Source organism: Gossypium hirsutum, chromosome D12 (assembly GCF_007990345.1).
Source record: "Gossypium hirsutum isolate 1008001.06 chromosome D12, Gossypium_hirsutum_v2.1, whole genome shotgun sequence".
Classification (NCBI taxonomy): Eukaryota; Viridiplantae; Streptophyta; class Magnoliopsida; order Malvales; family Malvaceae; genus Gossypium; species Gossypium hirsutum.
The window spans coordinates 61,204,567-61,216,522 of NC_053448.1; the positions used below are offsets into that span (position 1 = coordinate 61,204,567).

The 11,956-nt window shown below is 31.5% G+C and overlaps 1 protein-coding gene and 1 pseudogene across 1 annotated transcript; both read right to left on the reverse strand.

The window, feature by feature from the left end:
- Positions 1-382: 382 nt before the first annotated feature.
- LOC121224383 (probable NADH dehydrogenase [ubiquinone] 1 alpha subcomplex subunit 5, mitochondrial) lies at positions 383-2,289 on the reverse strand. Its single transcript, XM_041107631.1, has 2 exons — positions 1,637-2,289; positions 383-748 (listed from the first exon to the last, which is right to left on the reverse strand). The coding sequence occupies exons 1-2, from the start codon at positions 1,947-1,949 to the stop codon at positions 561-563; spliced, it is 501 nt and encodes a 166-aa protein (XP_040963565.1). The 5' UTR covers positions 1,950-2,289; the 3' UTR covers positions 383-560.
- A 7,028-nt stretch (positions 2,290-9,317) lies between these two features.
- Positions 9,318-10,855, reverse strand: LOC121224384 (probable WRKY transcription factor 27; annotated as a pseudogene).
- Positions 10,856-11,956: the final 1,101 nt, after the last annotated feature.

The following is an 11,956-nucleotide window of genomic DNA, read 5'->3' on the forward strand; positions in this document are numbered from 1 at the left end:
AAAAAGAACTCTCTGATCTCTCTAGCAAATTGGTTCCCTAAACAAAATAGAGCAATGCAATTAAGAACAATTAATCACTGATTAATATTTTTTGCAAAATGTAAATATTTTTTTATTGGCACAAGAATAAATTTATCTCTCAAATTTTACACTTTTTATCAATATTTACACATTTTATCAATTTGATCTTCATTTAACATATTTAGCTTGCAATATTTACATATTCTTGCAATTTGATCCTTATTTAACAAATTTAACCCGCAATTTTCAACATCATGATACCATATTTGTAATCCTGCAAACACCAATTTCAAGCTGGAGAATATATATACACATATACATATGTATATGTATGGAGAAAAAAATCGAGAGGGCAACAAAATTTTTGGGACCCATATTAACATTATTAGCAATTGAATGGTTCCATTGTATTAGGGTTTAAACTCTGTTCCATCGAAGAAACAGCACCAATTCAGGGTTGAAAAACATAAACAAAAAAAAATGCAAACCTCGAGTCTTAAAACCTAATTGTCTCCAGCCAAATGCTTTTCAGCATGCTATTACTCCTTTATCTGTGGCTCCCCAGAGGTGATTTTAGGCTCATCCTTCTTGGAAAAAGCTTCGAGCGTCTTGTAGAACTCCTCTGGTAGAGGACCGGGACGGTGTTGAGGTACGTGCTTTGGAATTGGAGAATCATTTTCAATAATCTCGCATCCGTAGTCATCGGGAACACCCCAAGGAACCCACTCTGCAAAACCAACATGATATAGAATGTCATGTCGCTACTCAAAAATGAAAAAATATAACAAGTTTTCTGGCATTTTAGTTTGTATCTTAACCGGACAGTCAAGAGCAGATTAAAGCACAACAAACAGCAACAAAAGTGCGAACAAACATGATAACAAAACCAAAAACACCCTGACATGGAGTAAATAAGAATCATTGATGGCTGTGACTAACAATAGATGCATTGATAAATTATGAACATGAGTTACTGGAAACAGAATATATGCCAAGGATAAGAAAAACAACTACCAGACCATTAAAGTTCGAAGCAGAAGGGCAAGCGATGATAAACCAGAAGAACACCACATAATAAAATCAATCTAATGCTTGAAAAGTAAAGATTCAAATTTAAATAAAGCAAGTTTTGAAGATTGAGGTGATAGATGAACACACAATTCACTGCAGGGACAAAAATGATAGTATAAACTAATTTACAAAAAGATGAACATCGGTCTTAATTTTTATTATTTTTATCAAAGCCTACTTCTACCCAACACTTAAGACACGCTCAAACTCATGTTCTTCACTGAGCTAAGACTCAATCAGCTGATACCAAGTCGATTTCTATAATACTTTCACCATCAAATTCATTCAAATTCCCATGTCCATTGTTGAATTATATAATTAAGCAATTCTAAAGTCTTCTTATTAACAAATTATCTGATTTTCCATAAGCAGCCTTAGTTAAGCAATGCAATAAGCAGCTCTAATTTAACCCAGATTCGCTTAAAGAAACCCTAAACCAATCATATGCTTGATTGAACATTGAAGTTTCGCATTCTAAAAGCCCTAAATGACGTATAAAAAATTGAACAATTTTTTTTAAAATAGAAGGTTGAATGGAACGAACCGATCATTTTCCCGACAAGAGTGAGCTCGTCACGCGCTTCCTCGATAAGCTCCTCGACTTGGCCGCATCCGAGGCGCTTCTCGATCATTTCCCAGTCTTCTTCCTCTTGGCATACCTTCAGACGGTGGCGTGTGAAGCTCTCCACGGCCTTACGGTATCCTTCGTCTTCCGGTACGGCCTGGATCTCCTTCAAGGTCTTGTTGTAGAGCCCGATAAGGACTTCCCTGGCGTTTGGTACCACGTCTAATCCGACGATCCCCGTCGTCTCTTTGAACTTCGCCAACAATGGCCGCGAGACCAATCGCAGGAACATTTTCTTTTTTTAAAAGCTTGTGCTATTAATCGTCGGAGTCTGAAGGCGCCGCCGTATCGCTTCCCTTCCCTCAGGTGGTTTTCTTCTGTTGCGATGAATTAAAGCACGACAAAGCTCGGAAAGCGAGAGAATGGAATTGAGTTTGAGCTTTAGATGGTGGTTGAATGTTGTCTGGCGAATTCATAGGATGAAGAAATCTCAACCGTCGACTTTTTCCGTGTGCGTCAACGTCTCAACGATCGGAAGGTTTCCGTTTCTTTCTGGGCTCCTAATTTGAAGACGTCTTGGGCCAAGACGTGCCTTAACCCATAATGGCGAAAGGGAAAATAAATTCGTGACAAAACTAGAGCTCCACACTTTCTTTTATGCTCTTTAATCTTGGCTTAAAATTAAAACTCAAATTTAAGATTTAACAGATTAAACCTTATTTCACTTGCAAAGAAGGTCGTAAGTTGGAATATGTTTGACTACATGTTATCTTTCAATTTTATTTATAAATAATTTAAATTTCGCGTAAAAAAATACAATTATTTTCGTCAATTTAGTCATAATTTGATTGGAATGAACATTATTGTCAATGCAGAAGGATGTGATTTTGAGTACGCTGAAGCGCATTATCCTCCTATTTAAGGGGTTATAGGTAGTTCTAAGCATTGTATCAAAAAGAACATAACCTATAATGAGATTATTCAAATAAATAACTCCATAACTAAATAAATAAGATACATTACATTTTCATAGGATTCACTTACACCCTTTTATAATTTCTTATACGATCAGTATTTTAACAATTTATCCGTCACATTTCATTCTCCATTCGCGTAGATCATATATGACAAGTTTGGATAATTTGAAATTTTCTAACTATTAGTTTCATGTAAAAAAAATTCAACTGTTAAATATACATTAATATAGACAATATTTTAGATCGATAATATAGAAATATTGGATCAATTCAAAATTTTACATGCATTACAAGTACAAATGTCGTGATAAATACAACGGTTAAAGTATTAAAATATCAATCGTATAAAAATTACGAAAAAATATAAAATCACTTAAATTTTACGCCAATATAAACGGATATTTCTCCCATATATAATAATATTTTTAACTCACTCATATATGAAACCATCCTAACACTGAATAATTATCCTAACTCCGAACCTCAAACATGCTAAAAAAAAGTTGCACTTTTAGAGGAAAAAAATAGATTTCCCCTTATTTATTACATAAAAGAAAAATGATCCCTTAAGGGGGTATCGAAGGAGAAAGGGATGCCTTAGGTCACACATTGTTCCATTAAGTAGCTTTATGAAGATTGGCCTAACAACTTGCATTCTCCCTATTTTACATCATTAGATTCTTGTACCCTTCACTATGATTATTCATCATTCACATTTTTTTTCCTAAGAATATTTCATTATTTATTGCACCCCACCCCTCAATATTCTTTGAAGCTTAAAGCTCAAAATAGAATTAGATTTCACTTTGTCAATGCATCATGACGTCAAAAAAATCCAATGTAAAGTCAACCTAGTTTCGATTTAATTTAAATCTGTTCTCCACTTTATTTTATATTCTCTAATTTTAAAAATTATGAATCCAAAAATAATTTAATATAAATTTTAAATTCTATGATTATCTCGAAATATAGAGAAATTGTTTTATGGGTCCTATCCCGAACCCTAAAATCCTAAACCTTAAATCCTAAACTTCAAACTCCAAATCTAAATCTTAAACTTGAAATTCGGAATCATAAACTTTGAACACGAAGTTCGAGATTTAGGATTATGGATTCGAAGTTATATGTAAATAACACAAAAAATTTACTGAAACATCATTAAATAGCTAGAAATGAACCATGAATAATGTTGTGAGAATGATCTATAAAATAAATTATCCAAATATATATATGTGTGTTAGAAACGTTTTAAACCTTAAAACACTTTAACAAAATGTAATAAATAAATTAAAAGGGAAAAATATTGGCTCTACCTATCTATTTGTTGTTTTTTACACATGAAAATATAATGGTTAAATTTTAGTTTAATCTCTCTACGTTTTTCGAGAGTGTAAAGTAATGGTTAAATTTTAGTTTTGATCCTTATATTTTATTTAAATTTGAGATTTAATTTATATATTTTAATTTTTACGTGATTTGGTACCCGACTTTCATGTCATATACTTTATTATGATTAAAAAAATTTATGTGAAATTTTAATAATTGGCAACTACCTTTAAAATTCTCTATTGAATTCAGGTTGATTAGAATGTCATTTCTTTTTTGTTACATGAATATCAAGTGAGTATTTTTTTTTAATTTCAAAATATCACACCAACTTTAACAAAAGAATTTTAACAATGTTAATAAATGAACTTAAATTTTTAAATTCAAAAGGTAGAGAAATGGATATTAAATTCCCAATATACGAAGGGTACAAGATCTTTAAGCATATTATAACCTTTAAATTGTTATTTTGTAATTTAGTCAAATAAATAAATAATTAACCCAACATGAAATGGGGTGAGAACCAGACTAGGGTTAGTACATTTTAAACCAGTTAAACATCTAGATAGTGTTTGTATAGCTACTTAGTAATTAGATTAAAGTGTAATTACACAATGATGACATGTTTGGGTAACAATTATAACGGGTGAGTCCCACCGAGTTGGGTATAATTGGAGTACTTTAATTACACTTTTCAATTCTTAGGGGTGAGTGAGAATTGGAATAAATCTACAAGTAATCACACCCCGATCCAATTTCAAAAAAAAAAATTATATAAGTTATAAAAATTATATTATAAACATTAAGATGTATGAGATTTTAGGATGGTTACGGTAAAAATTATTAAATTATAAATATTATAAATTTATATTATAAAAATAATATGTGACTTTATAAAGTTATAACTAAAATATATATTACTTAAATTCTAAAAATTTTGTAGAGTTACCGCCCAAAAGTTTTACATGTTATAAATCATTTAATAATATATTTATTTATAAAAAATTATGACCAATAAGTATGGACATAACTTATTTGTGTATCTATGCTATATATTATAAAATAATATACTTATTCGTAAAAAAATAATATTATAATTTTTATCACAACTTATTTATAAAAAAGCAACTTTTTTAAAGATATTGCAAATATATATATATTATTTATGAGAAGCGTTATGAAAGTTTTCGACAATTTATAATTTTTTTATAAAGATTATATTAATATATTTACTTAATTTATGTAGTATAAAAGAATGATATAACTTAGCATAAGTCTTTGTCCAAGTTGAGTTTATATAAATTTTTATAATTAAAGTTACAATTTATTTGGATTGTGAATCCAAATATTATAAGGCCGAAGTTAATTATGCAAATAGAAAAGGTTTTCTTACACCATGTCATAGGGTATGATATCATTTGAGAGAATGATGTCAGATACAAACACCGTAAACAACTCGTGAACTCTTTAATTTTAGGCATTCAGGGTTTCAAAATGTGCTTGAGAAGACATTCGTTGCTCTATAAAATATTTCTGATATTAACATCACCTTAGTATAGCATGAAAAAAAAGGTTGAATCATATTAATATCTATATTTTATAACTTCAAACATAGGTGAAATTGAGATGATCCATATTTCATAAAGTATATGGAAGAAAGAAACTCGTTAATCTTAACGATGCAGATTCAAATCCATATGATAATGAACTCGATCAATAACCAAAAAATGATAATAATGAGCATATGATGTCTTATTTTTTTATTTTTTTATTAGCGATCGTATTATCAACTACTTTTTTAGACATAATACATATGATGATTTGATTTTAATTTTTATTACTTGTTTAGAAATTATTTTTATCATACTAATAATTTTTATAGTAATTATTTTTTAAAAATATAATTTATATAACTATGTAATTACAATTTGTACTATTAAACATAACATAAGGAATTACAATATAATTATACTCTGTCAATCAAACACGTTTAGAAAATTACAATAGAGTAATTACACTCTCATTTAATTACATTGTGTGATCCAAACAAACCCTCATATTATTTTATTTCCCTATTGAATTAAAATATTGCAATATTCTAATCAATTTAAAAATATTATTATTAGAATAATTGTAGAGTTAAACCAAATAAAAACAAGTTTGACTAACTCTAAAAATCTATAAATTAAAAAAATATTTGACCTTGGAAACCCAATTTAGTATAGCCAAAGTCCACCGTGTGAACTGACAGGAAACGAATCTTGGCTTTTGTCTTGTCATAAAGGGCATCCTTTTTCACACCCGACCGAACCGGACATGGTTTCATGGTCTGAACCCCCGATTTACATTTAAGCTGTTTTTTTTTTAAATTTAATTTTGTGCGGTTCCTACAACAACCGTCATTTTATCAGTTTGACTTTGACTGCTCCGAGATGCTGACCAATTTAATAATTCTATATAATTTTTGGGTAAATTTTACTCAAAGGTTACTAAACTATTAATAAATTTACTTTTTGATCATTTAATTTCAAAAGGTTACAAAATTATCACTAAATTATTCGAAAGTTTTCTATTTAAGTTTTTGGGTTATTAAGGCTTTTTTTATATAAAAAAATTATCTAGTAAGCTCTAAGCGACAATTTGACGATCGGTACGGTAGATTAATATCCACTGATGAGTAGAAAAACATACTTTAAATCCAAGTTAAAAACTAGAGAAGAAAACCATTTGAACTTTGGTTTATTGACACATAATGATCAAATTTGTTTTATTAAAAAAATAAATTGTAGAAAAGAAGGGAAAGAATAGCTTTTAATCGGTGTAGGTGGTGTAAACAAAGGACATACACAACAATTTTAACAGTCCAGTGACTTAAATGAAAACTTTCAAATAATTTAAGGACCATTTTATAAATTTTTGAAATTAAGCGACCAAAACATAAATTTACTAATAGTTTAATGACTTTAGGTGTAATGTAACCATTTAATAATTGTATATAATTTTTATTGTTACAATTTACATATATTTAAATCGCATTTATCGATTACACAGTTTATCATTTATATTTTTGATTATATATAATTAGTCATGGGAGGTGCTAAGTGCTAGCTGTATTGTTGCAATTATTGTTGTTGTACATTCCATTTTTAATTTAATTTTGATACGAGATATAAAAATGTTTTTATTTTTTATTTTTTGTGGATACATTATTTTGTATTAATTTAATCCCAACCTTATCTGCAATTAAAATTTTGAACTTATTAGTTTCTACCTAATATCGACTTTGAGAGCTCCAAACAATTGTAATGGATTAAATGACAGCATTAATTTACATACCTTTATAAATTAATTATATCTATATATAAGCGAAGGAAAAATGGGTTAATGACAACATTAAAAACGAAATTTTATTTTAATAATTTTTCATGTTATTAATACATAATTTTTGTAATTCTAGATTCGGGGTCAAGATTTAAGGTATAAATTCTAAATTCTGAATTCAATAATCAATAGAGGTACTCATGGGCCGGGTGGCCCGGCCCGGCCCGATGGCCTGCCCGAAATATGGGAGGGTTTGGGTAAAAATATAGGCCGGAAATATGGGCTTGGGCAAAAAAGAGGCCCATTTAGAAACGGGCCGGGCCTCGGGCACCACTTTTTGGCCCGGCCCGATATAATAAATATATTTATTTTAAAATATTTTTAAAATATTTTTTAATTTTAAAATTAATTTTTGATATTTATTTAAAAACGGGCCGGGCCGGGCTTATATTTTCTCGGGCCGAGTCTGGGCAAAATTTAGGCCCATATTTGGGCCGGGCCCGGGCCTAGGACCCGGGCCAAAATTTTTATGGGCCCGTCCCGGCGCGACCCATGAGCACCTCTAGTATTCAGGATAAAAAAATTACTCAAAATTATTAAAATATTATTAAATAATTAGAAAAAGGCTTGAAAGAAAAAGTATATAAAAATAATTACTCCATTAAAAGGCATCATTATGAAACATTAGTATCATCATATGATCATATGTAATAATATGAACATATTAAAACATGAAATGCTGTTAATTTTACTGATTTGCGTAATCAAAATCATTCTTTATTTCGGTGAATTATTATCATGAAAGTTAAAAGGTAGTAATATATATATATATTTAAAAACATTATTAGTGCTTAATGAAAATTCAAGTTATATCGGGGAAAAAATCTGATTTTAAGAAATATGGACATTGGATCAAATATTGATGATTTAGTTTCTTTTGTTATATGTAAAATTCATAAAAGGTTAAATTCTTCAAATAAATGTAGACGAAAATGAGTTGGCTTGACTCGAGAAAATCGAGTTGTTACGGACCCTAGAAAATTAGGACGAAACTAGAAAATTTTCAGAGGCCGAAAATATATAATTTATATTTTCATGGGAGTTAAAATAAAATTTTATCACTGTATTAGTTTATATCTTTATAGTTTTCAAATGACAAAATCAAAATTATAATATTTTCGGAGATAAACTATAATTTTGCCATTAACTTGAAAATTTTATAAATTTTCGGAGATAAACTATAATTTCTTATTTTAAAAGGAGTCTAGGTCGTTGCTAGTCCCGCCCTTTGCCTCTAGAGAAAACACACATGCTCACCAACTTGAGCAAAAACCTCATTCATAGAAACAACCACATGTTGACACCGAAGCTAAAATTATTATTTCGGAAAAAAAAACAAAGTCTCCTCATGCCAAAAAAACAAAAAAGAAGTGTCGACTTCAGAGATGTGATGAGCTATGATAATAGAGAAGACGAGGATAAAGGAGGGAAAATCAAAGATACGAAAAAAAAAAACTTTTACAATTAATAATTAATAATTAGTGATAATTATATTATCTCATGATTTATATTTAATTATTAATTATTTACCTTTTCAAAGAAAACTCGTGATAAAAAATTAATTATTATTATCGGGATGTTACCTTAGTTAAAGTAGGCAATAACAATGTACTCAGGATATCAAAGCCTGCCTATAATACCATGCAATTACAGCCTAATTATATTTCTGATTATTGGAGTTTTATGATTTAGGGTGGATTTAGATGGGCAGTTGGATACGATGCATTAATTTACTTTTTGTCTCACATTACAATATTTAATTTTACTATTACCGCTATTTTACACAAATCGCAAATATATGCGTCGCTTATCTAAACTCACCGTTAAACTACGATGATTAATTTCATTATATATTAATAAAAAAATGATTGTAGAATTTTCTACACAATTAATAAAGTAATAATATCATAGTAAAGTTTATGAATTTGATTTTTATAATATATATAATTTTTCATATTGCATATAAGAAGAATTAATTTAGAATAAATTTTGTGATGTTATATGCACTTATCATACATATTTATCTCTCTGGGGAGAAATAATAAAAAGGAAAAAAAATTAAAATCGAAGTATTTTTAATTTCTTTGTACCCAAACCGAAAAGAAAATGACGACAATAATTAAAAATGAAAATCAATATCTAACAGCCACCACTAGCGGCGGCTCCGGCGGCAGCGGAGTTACCGGTACTCCAAGACGAGAAGTTATCACCAAGGTCGGGACTATTCCTACTCCATTACTACCACTTCCAACCAGTTCTTCCAATCCTTGAATAAATCTTCATCGACATGTACGTGGGAATAAGAAGATCATCGTCGTCTTCATCGCTTTCTACATCCATGTAAACGCTTTCTTCTTCACCTCCAATATCACCGGTTTTGTGGACGGCGGCGGCGGTGTCTTCGGGTGCCGAAAGCGTTGTCGTGGGAGAGATAGGGGAGAGACTCGTGGCATAGCGAGGAGAGGAGCAAGAAACAGTGGAGGTGGTAGGGATGGTTCGGCGGCGGAATCTTTGGTTGTGGTGGGTTTTTGAACGGAGGAAAGCTTGTTACGAGTACTGCCGGCGAGGGAATTCCGGTGAGTGGGTTTAGGGTGAGTGTGTTCACCGGTTGTAGGTGATTATAAAGATATCGGAATCTAAATTACTACGCTCCACTTGTTTTCTAGCTGAACAACCTTTTGAGCTGCTGCACCTGTAATAGTTTCTGAAAAAAAAGGAGAAACCAAAATTCATCTTTTTTAAAAATTTTACACTTTTCTGAGACATTAAAAACAAAAGAAAGGAACGTCGAAAAGGTACGGAACCTTGGATAAGGAGAGCCTTTGATGGGCTTTTGCCCATATTTACGCCATGCCCACGGATCTGACGACAACTTATCTGCTGTTACATGACATACTGTTCTTTTCTGCTGGTTCTTCCTACAAAACCAGAAACCAAACCAATAAAAAAATGGTGTTTTTTTTTTAGTATTGTAAAAGATGAACACAAACAAATACAAATACTGTGCCGGTTTACCTCTTTCTTGATCTTGGGGTCTGAACCGGAGGCTGAGCTCGTGTCTGCTGCTGCTGGTGGGATGGGTTGTACTTGTTGCTGATTTCCGAATCCGCGAAAGTGAAAGAGGAGCGGAGGTGGGAGTCAACGGGGAGCCAATCCCGGTGGCGGCGGGTTGTTCTTGTGGTGTTGTAGCCTTTGGTGCGATGAAGTTGGCTGCTAGATCCTCCGTGGTGTGAACTTGACGAGCAGGGATCTATGGCGGCGGCGGCGGCGATGGGTCGGCGTTTGGCAAAAAAGGTTTATAAGAATCTTGAGATGACCGGTTCCGCGAGCTGTGAAAGGTTGGGAAATGGAACGGGTCATCGTCTTCCTCAAACGTCAACGACGCTAAGCAAGCCAAGGGTCCTCAAGGAACTACTGCAATTCTCATTATTATTATTATTTTCGACAGCTCTGGTGGTGTTAGCCACCGACGTACAACTCCGCACCACCGCATAAAGATCCAATCCTCAGCCATCAACGAAAGCTTTCAAATTCAAAATAAAAACCTCAGCTGTGTTCTATTTTGTTTTCTTATACTCAAATGGGAAAAGAAAAAAGAAACAACGAAACACAGGCAGAAAGGACGGCGTTGACTTTAGTTTAGGTGTGAAACAAAGGAAAACATTTATAAAAAAAGACCATAAAAGAGAGGAAATGGCGGTGCACTGACTTGGTAATTGTTAATTTATTTATAAAGAAAAAATAAAAATGGAAAAAGAAATAGTTTATTTTTTGAGGGAGGTTCATTGATGAGTTTTTGATCTTTCTCCACTTTAGCTTTTTCTTTGACTTTGTGAAAATGTCAAAAAGGAGTAGGGAAAGGGGGGACACAGTACTGGGGGCAATTTGTGAGGACGATGCTTCTAAATTCTTATTTTTTTATAATACACGCGCGCCATCGCTCTCGTTGTTTTCGTACTCGAAATCTTACTGGATACTATGGACAAAAGGATTGGGCATCATCACCACCGCTTCTCTTTCACAGTGGCGTGTCTTTCCAAGAAAGAATATTGGTCTTGAGAGATGTAAAAAGTAGTTCCTCTTATTAGTCCCCCATAAAGTTGGTAATTTTATTTGTAACATACATGTTGATTGCCACGGGAATGACACATCAACATTTAAATATTTCAATAAAATGATAAAATTATTTTAAAAAAAATTAAATTATTAAAAGCATAAAAAAAGTAATTAAATGCTAACATTTCATCTATAGGGCAATCACGTGTATGTTGAATATTGGCAATATCCACATTAGGAAAAGATAGAAATGGAGGGGGTTTGGTTTGTTATATATAGAACCCCTCCCCCTTTGGTTTATTATCCCAAAATCTTCTCCTTTGTAATATTTCTAGAGGAAATATTAATTTGGTAGTGTCCGGACGTAAGCTAAATTGGCCGAACCTCGTTTAAAACTCTGGTATTTTATTTCTTATTTGTTTGCTTTTATTTAATAGCTTTATGTTATATTTATTTAGTTATTATTGCTATAAATATCTAAGTGAGTTCTGTCTAGTTGTTGGGTTTTAAGCGGGACCATTGTGACCCCTCCAATTTAACTGGGAATTTTCTTAGTATA

What these genes read in the sequence shown, in the direction of transcription:
- LOC121224383 (XM_041107631.1), bottom strand. Translation starts at nt 1,949, where the DNA reads ATGTTCCTGCGATTGGTCTCGCGGCCATTGTTGGCGAAGTTCAAAGAG. An exon ending in TCTTGTCGGGAAAATGATCG is followed by an intron (nt 749 to 1,636) that starts GTTCGTTCCATT and finishes TTGGTTTTGCAG; the next exon opens with AGTGGGTTCCTTGGGGTGTT.